This window comes from Natrix helvetica (assembly GCF_964273705.1).
Source record: "Natrix helvetica genome assembly, chromosome: 1".
Classification (NCBI taxonomy): Eukaryota; Metazoa; Chordata; class Lepidosauria; order Squamata; family Natricidae; genus Natrix; species Natrix helvetica.
Window position 1 is genome coordinate 123,275,575 of NC_138548.1, and position 16,917 is coordinate 123,292,491.

A 16,917-nucleotide genomic window follows, 5' to 3' on the forward strand; every position below is an offset into this window, starting at 1 on the left:
ACCTACCTATCTACACACACACACACACACACACTCTATTTCTCTCTGTCTATCCCTTTATCTACCCACCTACCTAACTACACACTCTCTCTCTCCCTACCTACCTACTGTATTTCTCTCTCTTTCTCTCCCTCTCTATCCCTCTATCTACCTACCTACTTTTTTAAAAATTTGCCTCTTCAAAACCTTGGTGCTTCTTATACTCTGGTGTGTCTTATACTCCGAAAAATACAGTATTTAGCACGTTGATGGAGAAAAAACTTTTCTCTTCACCAGCCTTTGAAAAGCTCCTTTTACTTCTTTGTTCCTCAGACTATAAATCAGAGGATTCAGCATGGGGATCACCATCGTGTAGAAGAGAGAGGTAATTCTGTTTGAATCCCTTCCATGGATTGTGTTAGGCTGGCAGTATATTAGGAGAATTGTCACATGGAAGACTGAGATTGCTGTGAAGTGAGAGGCACAAGTGGAGAAAGCCTTGCATTTTCCCTCGTTGGAGTGAATCTTTGAAACACACATGATAATTAAAATGTAGGACATGAGAATAATGATGATGGTACTACTCTCCACAAAGGTGGCAAAAATGAAAAGCAGTATCTTATTGAGCTGGGTGTCTGAACAAGACAGAGTTAACACTGGCACAACATCACAAAAGAAGTGGTTGATGATATTTCCACAGAATGGTAGCCGAAAAGCAGAGATCGTATGAACTAGAGCACAAATAATGCCCCACAGATAAGAACTAAGCACTAGAAAGATGCAAACATTTCTGGACATAATCACAGTATACAATAAAGGATTACAAATGGCCACATACCGGTCATATGCCATTGCAGCCAAGAGAAATGATTCAGCAACGACAAACATGATGAACAGGTACATCTGAACTGCACATGCAAAGAAACAAATGCTTTTTACTGCAGAGGCAATACCCATCAACAATTTGGGTGTTATAGATGAAGAGTAACAAATGTCAATCAAGGATAGATGGCTGAGGAAGAAATACATTGGGGTATGGAGACGAGATTCAACCTTGATTAACAGGATGATCCCAAGATTTCCCACCACAGTCATAATGTAGAACACAAGAAACATCAGAAAGAGAATGACCTGTAGATCTTCTGGATGGTCTGAGAAACCCAAAAGAATGAATTGGGTCACCAGTGTGTAATTTCCTTTCTCCATTCCTTTCAGATCACAAACTGGAAAGTATCATATTTGATACAATATGAGGAGACATTTGACCTAGAAATCAGCTAAAGAACATGACGATTTGTTTCTGCATCATATTTTGTTCTTCAAAGATTGATTTCTTTTTTCACCTGTGAATGATACTCGGGGGGGGGGGAGAGAAATAAAGAAAATAGCAATAAAGGAGTCTTTATCAACATTGTTTTTTTTTAATCACCTTGTGACTGCTAAACCAATCACTTCCAATCAAAGTATTTGAAAAGAGATTTTAAGTAAAATCCTTCATAATGTTGCAATCCCAGTTGTAGTTATTTTTCTATCTCTTATTGGATCTATCTATCTATCTATCTATCTATCTATCTATCTATCTATCTATCTATCTATCTATCTGTGTCTCTCATCAGCCATAAAGTCGAGACAGCAGTCAAACAGAACTCCATTGCTAATTGGATGATGGACTGTGCAAGAAAGATCCACCAGGACCAGTCATTATGGAAAGTAGCATCACATTAGTCAATGTTTCTATGAAGATTGGAAATGCTTGAATTTCACAGGCAGTGAGAACAGTTGAAGTATTAAACATAGTTCCCAATTTAGAGCTGTTAGAAAATTATTGTGAATAATGTCTACCTTGCTTAGCACCCGATACACAAATCTCTACATCCAGATGAGAGCAAGCACACAAATCCCTCGGTACAGCTAACAAAAAATATAACTTTATATTTGTTATGAAACATCAGCAGACATAAAAAACATTTAACTGGCAAAATGGATAATAGGCGGCAAAAGCAGGGGGAAAAAAGACATGAACAGGCACAAATTTATATTATCTATATTTATCAAAAGGGGCATAACTTTCCAGAGTGTAGACTGTAAGTAATTCACATGAATAGTCCAAAAAGGAGTTTTCCCTTTGGTTGTTCAGTTTTAATCCCTTATGTCCATAGTACTAACAGAATACTGATGAAAGTAGGATACTATTCTGCACCATGAAAGAAACAATTTGGTGGTATGAGAAGGTCTCCAAAGGCACACACACACCCCACATAATATTTTACTAGGTCTCTTTTTGTTGCAAGTGTATGTACCTTCCATATGTTGATCTCAGTATGAATGGATAAATAAAAATACTCTGATTGCAATCTGTACCTGTCATGTTCAAATTACCAAAAAAATGAGAAACAAAGTTGAAAGCCCCCTACTCAAGTTATCAGAATCAACCCTTAACTATATGGACAGCTTTCTGGTTTTCACAGGGCTCAGACTGAAGGGTGCCTGTTGGATTAGAAAGTGAATGGATTCCAATTTGTCAAGAGGGTCCTAAGCATTGCTCTGCAAAGCTTCTAAGGGGCAAATCAATTTGACAAAGCTTTTATCAAATTACCTCTTTGAAGCAGTTTCTAAACTGAAGCAAGGTTCAATTTAAAGGACCAGCTTCCCCATTATTGCCTATATGCAAATCTTTTCCCACAAAAAAACTAGACTAATTTTTGAATAGAATAAATTTTCCCTGCGTGCTGACTTGCAAATAATTGAATCATGCTTTCTTCACATTTTAGATCTACTGTTTGATTTTCAAACTTTAAGTTAGATTGGGCTAAATTTAATTTTATTCCAGAACTTACCAAGTGCCATTTGACATTGGAAAGCATCAGAGCAGCTGTAGACGCAGTTGCCTTGTCAATAGCAACAAACACCTCTTCCTTGACCTCAAAACAAATGCTACTGGAATGCATGAGGGGCCCTTTTTCAATCATTCCTATGCCCTTTGGGATGTGATCTCTAAGTACTTTAAATTTGTCTCCCCAAGAGGAGGGATTCCTCAAGCAATATTGACAACAGTGAAAGATTTCTGTAAGAGTTGCGTATTTTTGCTTTCACATAGCTTTGTCTCCTCTTATCCAGACAGGCACCAGCTTTCTTTTCAAAACTTTAACATCCAGGAGCCTGAGCCAAGCTATTATCTTATGTGATAAAAGAGAGACCACAGCAGCTCTATACATATCTCTCTGAAGGTTGAGTCATGGCAACTGTCTTATTGGTTTGAGACATTTCACTGCTCATACAAGCAGCTTCATCAGTTACAGCAAGAGCTGAATGTACCAATTCTTTCTTCAGGGAGGAAAACCCTGAGGTTAATGCTGGAGGAGTTGGTACATTACAATGACTCTGCCTAATTAAATTGCTCTGACTGAGAAACCTACTTGGATGACCAGTAAAATTCCTGTAACAAGAAAATAGGTCCAATTCAGAGGTGGGATGCTAATTTTTTTACTACTGGTTCGGGCACTGGGGACCGAGCACACTGCCAGCTCCATTTTCACTGCAAGAGGGATACAGGAGTCTGCTGTGGCCAAAAATGGGGGGGTGCCATTTTTGTTGGCAGGGGCACTGCAGGTGAGACCTTCGCTGTTTCCAGGGTGGCCCGATGGGCCAGATCAAAGCACCCCATGGGCCAGATCTGGCCCCCGGGCCTTGAGTTTGACATCCCTGCTATAGGATAAAGAGAAAATTAATGACAGAGGAAACATCATTTTCTAAATTAGCTAGTTCAAGGCTGGCCAAAGCAGGTATTGGCTTGTCTTTCCTCTATCACTGGAAACAGCTTCAGCTGCAGGGTCACAGTTTTCAACTTTGAGTTACAGCCCTAGCTCCACATCACAGATTGGCCTGATAATTACCTCTGCTTTGCCAGAAAACCCTTCAAGCATATCTTACTGTTGCAGAAAATGACAGACTTTAGACTTCTCAGGATACAGGAGGAGTTTATTTGACAGCCAGGTTCAGAAAGTTAGCCCATGGCTAACATTGCAAATTTCTGAACGACCTTCATTATCAAAGCACACATTCTTATATATTCTCAAAGACAGCGTAACACGGAAACACTTAACTCATATCTTATTGGTTACCTTGAGGAAAAAGCCTTATAAGGAGATGGGGGGTCTTACTTCTCCTTTTGTTACAGGTATGGACTATGTGCCATTAACGAACTTTAATTGAACCTTGTGGCTTTGGACTTTTGACATAGGGACATTTGCTGGAACATGTTGTGGTTGAAGGCTGATGACATTTCCCTGTCCCTTTAAGCAAGCTTCTAACTGTCCCTTTTATGCCACGTCTTCATTCTTATATTTTAATCCATATTTTATTCTACTTTATTACAATCTGCTGAAGACTATCTGAAAAGCTACAAAGGTACCTTATGGCCAGAATACCATGTGGCCTTTCATAGCTTATTCATCATACTGATGAAAATATCCTAATTTTATTAGCAAATAAAAACTAGCATGACATATGGTCCCCAATGAGATGCATTGAGGAAGGTGAACCTCATCTAGATATTTTCACTGGTTTTCCCAATTGAATCCTCCCAGGGTGCCTTCAGCAAACAGTTAAATCACAAGTAAAAACTATTGGAAGCAAGACATAAGCAAGTTTAACATTGAACATTATTCTTGAGTCCCCAGAGTGAATGAGGTCATAATTCAGAAGCACTTGGGGAAGGAATAAATTATTTTCAGCAATTCATAGTTCCAGACAAACAAGTACATAACAGCAAGAAGCAGAATTTCATAGTGAGGTTAAAATGAGAAGACCTCTTATCTACATTCATGTTTCTTCCAAGGTACTTTCCCTTTTCATCTGTGGCATCTGACATGATTTCCTCTATTAATTAGTTGCGTGATAGCTGGGTGATAGCTTTGCATATTCAGAAAGGATTGTTTCTTATGGGAGAGAAGGCCTCCAAGAGTCAACCTTTCCCACTGCCTTCTATACATTTCTGCATTATATTCCATGCTGGAGCGACTTTTTAAAGGGAGAAGAGCAGCAATGAAGGGGAAAGATAACTGAAAATTGGAGGGTGCATCTTTTGTGAATCAGAGTGCTTCCTATTATTTCAGTTTATAAATAATAGTAAATAATTATAATGATGTATGCATCTTATGAAATGTACAGCTGGAAAAAATTCTGACTTTAGATAGCAAGGAAGAGATTTAAATTAGAGTAGGGAAACATTTATTATTTATATAAATTAGGGCTGAAAGAGGAAAATTATAGTTTATAGTAGTCAGATTTGTATATATCAGGAACAAATTATAATCTTGAATGAATAACTAGATTTGGCACAGGCTAGGCTACAGGAGAAGGAGGGAAATATTGAACTGAAGTTGATTCTAAAATTTCAACTTAAAATGACTTGAAGTAACCAGGAAAACTGTTTATAGCCTGTTGTTATTTTTAAATATTTACTATTTTAAAAATGTGCTTCTCCCTAGTTTCAGTGGTGTCATCTGGCAAAATCAAAGACTGTGTGCAAACTTTTCATCAAAGAAATGTCTGAAGGAAATGTCTCTATGGGAAGTGATTTTATTCTTCTGGGCTTTACAGATGAGTATACATTTCAAATGTTGTCTTTTTTGTTTTTCTCAGCTGTTTATATTTTTACCATTGTTGGAAATCTTGGCATGATTTTATTAATCAGGACGGACTCACGACTCCATACACCTATGTACTTTTTCCTGAGTCATCTTTCTCTTATAGACATGTGCTATTCTTCTACAATTGTTCCTAAGACTCTGGTGAATTTCTTAGCAGGCAAAAAGACCATTTCATTTGCTGGATGCACCGCTCAGTTTTTCTTCTTTGCAGTTTGTGCTACCATTGAGGGATACCTGCTGGCTGTCATGGCCTATGATCGTTATGCTGCCATTTGCAAGCCTCTGCTTTACACTGTTGTCATGTCACAGAAAGTTTGTGAGGGGTTACTGGCTGGGGCATATTTCATGGGTGTGATGAGCGCAGTTATACACACCACCTCTATATTCCGTCTCCCATTCTGTCATTCTCATGAGATCAACCACTTTTTCTGCGATGGGCCCCCAATCCTATCCCTAGCCTGCTCAGACACTCATTTCAATGAGACACTTCTTTTTGCTGTGGTTGGGTTCAACATCTTGCTCACGACCACATTCATTCTAGCATCCTATTTGTCTGTCTTTGCCACTGTGCTGACTATTCACTCTACTGAAGGCAGGTGCAAAGCCTTCTCCACCTGTGCTTCCCATTTGGCCACTGTTACATTGTACTATGGAAGTACTCTTTTCATATATTCACGGCCAAGCTCAAGCTCTTCCCAGAATCAAGACAAGGTGGTTTCTGTGTTGTACTCAGTTACAACCCCCATGCTTAACCCACTAATTTACAGCATGAGAAACAAGGAAGTGAAGGCAGCTCTTAGAAGAACAAGAGGCAGATTCCATCCTTCATGGTGCCAATGGCACTAAGTAGTGCAATCTCAGCAAATACAGTACAGGTAAATTGTTTTTGCACAATAAATGGGTAGGGTAGTTAACCAAAGGTTTGAGTGGTTGGGAAGAATATGGGGGAGATGTCTTTGAAGGTCAACTTTAATGTCTTTGAAATGCCACCCTTTCAAACAGCCATGTTTCTATTTCGATCTGCTTTTGACTTAGTTCAGCAACATTGGTACATTTCTTATTGACCTCTGTTTAATTTATAAAACATTGTGTCTTCAGTCTGTATGGCAAAGCCCCTACAGAATTTAGTGTTTCATTTTAAATTAACTGAAATTTTGCTGGAGTTTTGTAGAATGTAAATATAGTCTGTGAAGACTCTTTTTGCAAGATGGGACAAAGTAAAAGCGAATTTGTATGAAGCTTAAATGTATTCCCTACAGAATTGAAGAAATACCTACATACTATATAAATACACCTTGTATTCTCTAATCTGGATCATCACCATCAAGGAAGCGATGAAGTAAACAGCTGTTTCTCAAATGTTCAATCGTTTAAACATTTTTATTAAATATCCTAATCATTGTAATAATAATTTAAAAATACGAACATCAAAGTGCACATATTTCAAATGTTATGAAACTATATGGCTTAAACTAAACAGGATAACAGTTTGAAGGATGATAATTAGAAACACAGCCTGTCATATCTCATTAAAAAGAGGGGGAGAAATAGGACGAAAGGAGAAAAGAAAACTTCAAAACTTCTAGTGTTTTGCTTTATTTTTAAACATTACATCTCTCAAGTTAGTAAGTTAAATTAGTCATTTAAATTACGGGCTCCCATAAGAATACTGACTGAAAGTATTTAAAGTGCTAGTTAACAGCAGGGAGAAATGATTCTCAGATTGATCTCAGAAAGTAAATGTGACCTAGAGATTAATAAGCTTAGCCAAACCTTCTACAAACACTGGGTGTTAGATATTACCAAGGAGGATTAACTGGCCATTATAATAACCACTGAAGCAATGGATTTGGAGCTATCTAACAGGTAACCCATTGTCCAGTTAATTTTTTCCTGGTCCTAAAAGGGGGAAATGTTATTTTCACTCAGGTTAGATAAATTTCTAGTTTTTTTTCCATTTGCTCATTCGTATGTTCAGAATATGGAAGGTAGCTTAGGCAGGAATGCTGGATGCACAGTGTGTAAGCAGTATACCAGATGACAATATCTAAATAAGGTAGAAGAAAAATTACCACCAACTGTTGATTGGGCTGTTTGTGTAATGACTTGAGTTTGGGTGTGTGCATGTACATGTACATGTACACTGTAACAGCCAAAATAAACAATGTTGGAAAATTCATGTACATATGCAGTATATATAACATAATTTTTGTCACCAATTTCATTGCATTTAAGTACAATGACAATAAAGTTTATACTTATGCTATACAAAAAGGAGCTCTTTATAATTCTGTTCTATATTCACAGGATTCTCTAACCCATTGCAAAACTGTTCCATTTACAGAAATTAATGGAGAATTCCACACATACAAAAAAAAAAGGCTCCTAATCTTTTTGTGGCAAAAATAATATATAATCCTACCCAGTGCAGTTCTCTTGTGTAATTAGGTTTTGCAGATGACTTCCAGGGGAAAAACACCTTTCTACTAATCCAAAATTCACAAAGAAGGAAACATATGCTGCAGTAACACATATCTGCTAAAATGCAGAAATGTACTATTTCTCTTTATTCAGAAGCAATCATAGAATGGTGTGCATAACTACAATATGTATATTCTCTTCTCATGGATGCATAAGTGAGGCATCCACACTGCCATATAATGCATATAATGCAATAGGTAGATGGAAGGAAGTTTCTGGATCCAACCTTTCCTTTTTACAGTTTAGGATCTTTCCCAAACCTATGAGCAAGGGACAGACTTTCCCTATTCTCACCAGTTTAAAAAATTATCTGTGGTATTGGAACATTTATGAAATGAATGTTACAAAGTCAAGATAAATGTTCCCATAGAATATATATATATATATATATATATATATATATATATATATATATACATATATATATATATATATATATATATATATATATATATATATATATATATATATATATATATATATATATATATATATATATACTAATAATCTTTTCTAAGGAAAAGGGGAATATGATAGGCCATTGTTTTATGAAAGATTGCTTAAGTGATTTCTACAAATATATCATACAATATGGACACTTCAGTGCATCTTCCAGAAGGAGATATGATGATCATACATGTACCATCTTTCATTGCATATGATGAGAATTGTGCTAAACTCCTTATGAACTAGATATGGCTTAAAACTGGTTTGTCTGTGTTATTAATAACTGCATTTTAAACTGCCTGGAATAAAAATTGAAAAAGAAATTCATGAAATAATATATTGCTGCATATTACAAACAAAAGTACCTAAAGCTCATGATTATTAAACTTTAATAATATTTTACAAATATGCAAACTGTTAACACGCACCTGACTTTAAAATGACATTGATTTTATATTTGCAGATTAAGACAGACTCATAACATTATTGTCTAAAGTAACAAATTAGGATCTATTGGTAAAAAATCCCTTCAATAGAATCATTTTTAAGAATCAGTTTCTCTGATAATGATGTAGGATTTGGGATGTTTTGGAAGGTGTTTATTGTTCTTATTCAGTTGTTGTTGTGTTGTTGTTGTTGTTATTATTATTATTATTATTATTATTATTATTATTATTATTATTATTATTATTATTATTATTATTATTATTATTATTATATGCTTAATTGTAACTTTGGAAGGTACGCGAAGATCCATATCTATTCTCCATGAACATCACAAGAATCATTCAGAAACAGATATGTTTATTGAAAATCACACTGCAGTGTTTGAATTCATCCTCCTGGGTTTTGCAGAAAATCCCAATCTGAAAGTTCCAATTTTTATATTTTTCTTACTAATCTATTTTATCACAGTGGTAAGTAATTTGGGAATGATTTTGCTGATCAGAATGGACACTCAGCTTCATACACCTATGTACTTTTTCCTCAGTAACTTGGCTTTCATAGATGTTTGTTGTTCCTCCAATATTATCCCCAAAGCCTTGGAAAATTTTCTGGCAGAGAAGAAAACCATTTCCTTCACAGGATGCATCATCCAGATTTATTTCTTTGTTGCTCTTGCAAGCACAGAGATCATTCTTTTTGGGTTGATGGCATATGACCGTTATGTGGCCATCTGCAATCCTTTGCTGTATCCTTCCCTCATGTCCCACGCCCAATGCTTCAAAATGGCAGGAGGAGCCTTCACGGCCGGCTTCCTGAATTCCATTATTCACACCACTTTGGTGGGCACTTTATCTTTCTGTCACTCTAATGAAATCAACCATTTCTTCTGCGAGATCCCCCAACTCCTCAAACTCTCGTGTTCCAAAATCTTTTTATCTGAAATATTTATTTTTGTTTGTGCTGGAATTAATATGCTGGGCTCTCTCCTGATAATACTGACCTCATATATACATATCCTTTCTACAATATTTAAGATGAATTCAAAGATCGGCCGTCAAAAAGCTTTTTCTACTTGTATTTCTCATTTGACTGCTGTATTCATATTTTATGGGACGGGCCTCTTTATATACTTGCAACCCAGTTCAAACTATTCAGAGGATCAGAATAAAGCTGTTTCTTTGTTTTATGCCTTCATCATCCCAATGCTTAATCCTTTAATCTACAGTCTGAGAAACAAGGAGGTGAAGGATTCACTGAAGAGAACAATGGATAGAAATCTATTTTTGCATTTGAAATAATTATTAAGTCGAGAAGGTTTCAGTCCACCTAGATATGTTCTTCAATTTCTATTTTACCATGTAACAGTTGTATTATACTTTGAAACTGTTAAATACTTTAAATATTGTAACTACTTCTAAAATGTTGTAATTTATTATTAAAATGGTAAATAAATTTAATGGCCTTTTACAATAAATAGCATTATGAAATGAAGAATTGATGGAGAATGGTTGAAGGTATTGTTTGCATATCCCAATGAAGAAAAGGTACTATCTTCTAGCATCTCAAGGGTTATCATACAGAAAACAGTGCAGAATTGTTCAGAGCTGTCCATGAAAATGGGACAAGAAACAATGTGTTTAGATTACAAGGCAGCAGGTTTCAGTTGGACATTAAAAAAAAAAAATCCCAAGTAATAGAAGTGACTACCTCAGAATATGGTAGAAATGTTTAAAGGCATCCTGAATGATTATTTGTTGGTAATGCGATATTGCACTAGGCACAGACCTCTGATAGATGATCTACTAGGTGTCCAACATTGGTAGACGTGTGTAGCCAATGATGGTGATCATGTAAAGACATAAAGACAAATAACAAAATAGCTAATTTCAAGAATTATTTCCTTGCTTCATTTTTTAAAATATCCCCATTCAAAGTATATTTTTGGAGATAAAGGTAAGACTTTTCACTCAATCTTCAATGGCAATTTGGAAGATAGCAATACTTAATTCATTGAATAGTGACAATCAATCTAAAATTAGAGCCATTTACCATGATCCTTTGGGTAACCAATTAAGAAACTAAAGAGGGAACTTTTGAATATCATATGAATCAGTTGATGAATTTGAACTGTCCCCTCTGGGAGGCCTGTAGAAATAGCCTCCTTTTGGCCAGTAAAATCCAAAGTATTTTCTAGCTTTTTAATAACACCAAATTCTGCAGAGAGATTGGACCATGATTCATGTTGTTCCCCAGCCACCATAAATTTTGAACTCCCATGCAGGTTGTTTTTTAATAATAATAATAATAATAATAATAATAATAATAATAATAATAATAATAATAATAATAATAATAATAATTTTATTTGATTAGCCGCAACCCTCTCCCGAAGGACTCGGGGTGGCGTACAATCAAAACAGATAAAATACAGATAAAGACAAACATACATACATAAAGAACAAAGACATATACATGTGCATGGAGGAGGTAGACTCATAAGTGAAAGACAATTAAAAAACACAATTTAAAATCCCATTAAATAAAATTACTGAATTAAAAAACCCATCAGGAGCGTTAAGATATTTAAGGGATCTAAGGGAGGAAGCAATAGCACTTTTGATATTCAGCATAATAACATCAGCTGTGCACTGGAAGGGATATTGTGACAAGTTCATATGATAGATTAAGGATGCAAATACAATCTTTCAGACACAGGAAGAAAGTATTTCTGAAAATATTATGAGATATTTCTATTATCATGCAAGTTACCGCCTGCTCGTACAGGTAGGTTGTCTATAAGCACAATTGGTCAAGCAATTCATTCATCATTATTCTTATTACATGCGAGAGAGGGGGGGAGAGGGAGAGAGGGAGAGAAGGAGAGGGAGAGAGGGAGGGCAGGAGAGAAAATTGGGAGATAAAGGAAATTATCTCTGTGATACAGCCTGACTGTTTTATATCAGTTGATTACAGATGCAAGTGATGCAGAGAGTAACACAGTTTTGGGGTGAGAATGATGAATTTGATGACTGTTACTTATGTATATTTGAATAGGTGGTCTCTGTGTGAAAGTGCAGTATATTTGTGAATGGGGAGTGATCTCCTCCTCCTCCTTTTTCCATACACAATGGTACTTCCCCCATTTCCTCCCACAACAATTCTGCATTACAGTTATTCTCAATAGAATAGTGGAATTGTTGGAATATCTCTATTATCTTTCAGTGTTCTTGTATCTCTCTCATAATCCAGGCATAACCAAGAGTTTGTTTCTGAGACTTAAACAGTGACATATACTAACACCCATTATGTCTTTACATATCCTCATGAAACAATTATAGAAAGAGACTGTTCTATTCTTTTGCAAAGCTGCCCCAAATATCTAAATTAATGGCAATTCTTTCACAGCAAAATGCAGAACCCCCATCAGCTTCTCGGGGTTGCTCCTGTGGGTAATCTCTATCTAAGCTGTCTTTTTTGGAGGAAAAGTAGAATGTAATAAAATAAACAAATATATGAACGCCAGGCATTTGGTGAAATGGAATTTGAGCGAAGAAAGCTGTGTTAATAAAACCTTTAGTTAGGGTATTAGATTACTTTTCAATATTTCTTGAAACTTCTCTGAACCACAGAGGAACAGTGGTTCTTCTACAAACCAACAGAGGAGGACTTTTCTCCCACTCCATAATTCCATAGGACATCAATATCTTTTTGAGAAGAGTAGTGGGTATAGCCTGTCTATTAAGGCTGCCCTGACTTTTCAGAGCTTCTCTTTCTCCTAGCTGGGCCCTTAGAAATCACACTTGCCAGGCTTGTCTTTATTTTTCCCTGATTTAAATAGGGGAGGGGAGGAAGAATGTTTGCAAAAAACCTGGATTCTTTATGAATCTTAAAAAGAAAATTATTTTCCTCAGCAAACAGTAACTTCTAGAATGCTTTTGAATTTCAGTATAGTGTGAAGCAACAATAGAAGCAAGGAAAAAATGGCCTGAAAATTTTCTATTTTTTCCATATGCACCTAAGTAGATTCAGATTTAGGCATAAACTAAACATGCTACAGGTTAGGACTTCACAGCCTGAAGTGTGTATGCATGGGAGGGGGAAGGCCATTTGTTACAGTCTCATATATGAAAGTAAATTAAGCCATCCTGTACTGTACGGCTCTTACATGGCTCTCGTTAGCTTTTTCAGATATAATTTGCTTCTCTGTGCATGTATAATTTTTATTCAAAGAGGGTCCTTCCCCACCTCCCTTTTAAAGCTTGGCAGTAGTTTTGCTGTTTTATGTTGAGCCTTCAAAACACTCTTGATTCCTGGTGAACTAGTCGCTGCAATTTTCTGGCTAAGATTTCAGAAGTGGTTTGCCCCTGCCTCCTTCCCAGGATTGAGAGAAGAGAGTGACTGGCTCAAAGTCACACAGCTGAGTTTGTGCCTAAGGTGAGATTAGAACTCATGGTCCCCCCTTTTGCCTTAACCATTGCACCAAACTGACTCTCTTATCTTCTATTAGCACTTGCAAATATAACCTCTACAGCTTCCTGAAGCTTAGGGTCTCACCATGGCTACATCTAGCAACGTAGCTATTAGTAGTGCTGCCCTGAGGCTGTATTGTTATGAAGCAGAGGACTAGCTGGGGGATGTTTTTTATTATTATAATTCTGGATGAATGAAAAATAACTGAAAAGAAGCAAGCAAACAAACAAAACCACTAGCAAAGTTAACAACTCAGTTGACTTTGGTTCTCTTTTGGTGCATTTCAGCTGCTCCTCACAAATGATCAAATATCAGTTCTATTGATCAATAAACTCAGATGTTTAAAAAATGTATCTAAGCATCACAAACTTCCTTGTTGCACAGAGAACCAAACCTATGTGGTCATTTAGTACCAGGAATTTCATATCCCATGGAGCTAAGAGAAACAGTATATTCTGCCTGGGAATAAACTCAGCTGCAAAAAATAATTCCTGTTACTTGATATTAGTTTTCAACCTGCTCTAACTAAACTTTTTTCCTAGTTTTTTTCCCCAACATGTAATCAGACAATTGTATTGCTATCACTGATTTATTAAAACACATCAATAAACTTGTATTGCTACTCAATTACCTTGAGATGCCTCTTTAATTCTTGCAATCTCACTGGAATTAGTTTTTCTAAAAGTTTCAGTAGAAAAAAAAACACTTTTGTTTCTTGTGTCCTTTATTACATCACAATTATACAACTCATTGAATAGCCTTCCTGCATCAGGTATCAAATTGTTTGGACTCTCTGTAGTGTTATCAATCCATATCACTGAAAATAAAACAGCCACATTCTTATAATACAAACTAAAATTATATTTGTTAATATTAAAGCAAACTATAGTGACATCCATGGGCGTGCATCATGAAATGAGGAACCAGATGTTGCAACACAAACTCTGCCCCTTATATGTGTAGTGACATCATATTCAATGGGCATAACTTGGATTGTGATGCTGTGTCATTCATTTTGTCAGTCACATGAAATTGTCAAATTCTATAGTCATACAATGGAGTACTGTATGTAGGTTTTCATTTGTAATCTCTTAACACCATATAATGAGATTTATTTTACATTATGTTTTTCAGGAAATAAAAGAATAAAAGTATTTGTTCTACAAAATGAAAGAAACAGCTGAGTTATTCCACAGGTTTTTTTTACATTATTGCTTCTAAAATCTAACGTGCATTGGAGACTCATTATCAGAAACAAGACAGGATGAATTCAGCCATAGAGATGTTTGGAGAAAATCACGCAGCACTATCTGAATTCATCTTTCTGGAATTTGCAGAACAACCAGAAATGAAAGTTCCTCTTTTCATGTTTTTCCTCCTGATCTATGTTATCACAATAGTAGGTAACTTGGGCATGATTTTGCTGATCAGAATGGACCCTCAGCTTCATACACCCATGTATTTTTCCCCCCAGCAATTTGGCTTTCATAGATTTTTGTTATTCTTCTACCACCCTCCCCAAGATTTTGGCAATTTTCCTGTCAAGAAGGAAAACCATTTCCTTCACAGGATGCTTCATCCAAATGTATTTCTTTCTGGTTCTTGCTGAGTACTGAGTGCATAATTTTGGGGTTGATGGCATATGACCATTACGTAGCCATCTGCAATCCTTTGCTGTACCCATCTCTATGTCCCATGCCCAATGCCTCAAAATGGCAAGAGGAGCCTTCATAGCTGGCTTCCTGAATTCCATTATTCATACCACCCTGATAGGGACTTTGTCTTTCTGCCAGTCCAATAAAATCAATCATTTTTTTCTGTGATCTCCCACCACTCCTCAAGCTCTCATGCTCAGATATCATTGCCCCTAAAATATATGGTTATGATGTATTTGGTGTATATATGGTGCTGGAACCATTATTTTGATAAATTTTCTAATTATCCTCATCTCCTACATGTGCATCTTTTCCACAGTGCTCAAGGTTAACTCATTGGGAGGTCAGCAAAAAGCCATCTCTACCTGCCTCTCCTATCTGGTTGTTGTGACCATGTTTTATGGAACAGATTTTCTTTGTTTATTTGCAACCCAGCTCAAACTATTCTGAATGTCAGCATAAAATTATGGCTGTACTGTATGCCTTCCTCATCCCTATGCTAAATCCCTTGATCTACAGTTTGAGGAACAAGGAAATAAAGGATGCCCTGATAAGAGAAATTAATAAGAATGTTTCACATGTAAGATAAACATTTTCATCTGCAGATTGCAGTGAATTGGAATTCAGTTCAATAAAGTGCCAGGAATTGTGCCCTAATTCTGTGGAATATTTAAATTGATGTTTTGTGTTAAGTGAGACATTTGAATGTTCACTCAGCTGTTTATTATTGTCAAGAGCCTGAACCAAACTGAATTAAAACAAAGTTCTTTATTATTTAAATTGGGGCTAAATAACATTGCTGAGGCTAGAGGCCATCCTTTAAAATAATCTCTCATCTCATCTCTCATGTAATAAAATGACACATTGGTATTTTAGCCTTTCTTGTTTGTTTTATTTTATGTGAGTATCATGGAATTGGGAAGTCTAATAATAACCCACCTACAGTCACATGTCACAATGACAATTTTTCACTCCAACTAATATGGAAGAAATTTCCAGATTAGATGGAAAGGAAATAGGCAGGAAGATAGAGGGAGAGAGAAAATAAGAAGAAGAAAAAAAGGATTCAGAATCCTGTTGGTTGATGTGCTGAATTTGTATTACTGGAGTGTATTTTAAATGCCAGTATCATTCAAAATGAAGTCTTCCACCTGCTATCTGAAATGGTTTTGAATATGATCATATTTTAACTGTGGAATCTTCATTTAAAAAAAACTCAAGAAATTTTAGAATTACTGAATCTGGGGCCATTTAAAAAAAAATGTAAAAGCATTCTGTCACAGATTTCTATGGAAACCAGTTTGAAAAACCTAGTAGTGGGTGGGGTTGGAGGTGAAAAAAAAAACACTTTAATCCTAGAAAAAATATATCATAAAAGCTTATCTCAAGAATAACATCAAAGAAATCTGTATTTAAAAAATTCCTTCTTTATAGTACATATAAAAGAGGATGCATATTCTTAAAATGGATTTTTAAAAATTGTTAAAAGATCAATGAGTCAAATACCTATTTTATATTACTGTAATATAAAATAAAATAAAATGTTGGTGATAGGAATCCAATCAAACCGCTTCATAACTGAATCAAACTGATTCATAACTGAATGACCGCAAGGCATATAGAGTGTTAAATATTCACTGTTTGTAATCTCTTGGCACAATACTTTGCCTTCTTTTTGTCTATGAGATTGGGAGGTCACTTCTTCCTCCCTTTCTCCCTAGGCCCCGGCACAGACAGAGTACATGCTCCTTGACTCTTCTTCTGATAGGACACAGCGGGCTTTGTCT

General features: G+C 35.9%; 3 protein-coding genes across 3 annotated transcripts; 2 read left to right on the forward strand and 1 right to left on the reverse strand.

The window, feature by feature from the left end:
* Window positions 1-237: 237 nt before the first annotated feature.
* Window positions 238-1,185, reverse strand: LOC309391106 (olfactory receptor 5D18-like; the record flags this gene model as incomplete). Its single annotated transcript, XM_081951200.1, has 1 exon — window positions 238-1,185. One exon carries the CDS (start codon window positions 1,183-1,185, stop codon window positions 238-240), a length of 948 nt encoding a protein of 315 aa, XP_081807326.1.
* A 4,340-nt stretch (window positions 1,186-5,525) lies between these two features.
* Window positions 5,526-6,476, forward strand: LOC309391165 (olfactory receptor 8D1-like; the record flags this gene model as incomplete). The annotated part of the gene is made up of 1 exon (XM_081951333.1): window positions 5,526-6,476. One exon carries the CDS (start codon window positions 5,526-5,528, stop codon window positions 6,474-6,476), a length of 951 nt encoding a protein of 316 aa, XP_081807459.1.
* A 2,882-nt stretch (window positions 6,477-9,358) lies between these two features.
* On the forward strand, window positions 9,359-15,719 carry LOC309391230 (olfactory receptor 5F1-like; the record flags this gene model as incomplete). Its single annotated transcript, XM_081951453.1, has 2 exons — window positions 9,359-10,290; window positions 15,566-15,719. The coding sequence occupies 2 exons, from the start codon at window positions 9,359-9,361 to the stop codon at window positions 15,717-15,719; spliced, it is 1,086 nt and encodes a 361-aa protein (XP_081807579.1).
* Between the last annotated feature and the right edge of the window lie 1,198 nt (window positions 15,720-16,917).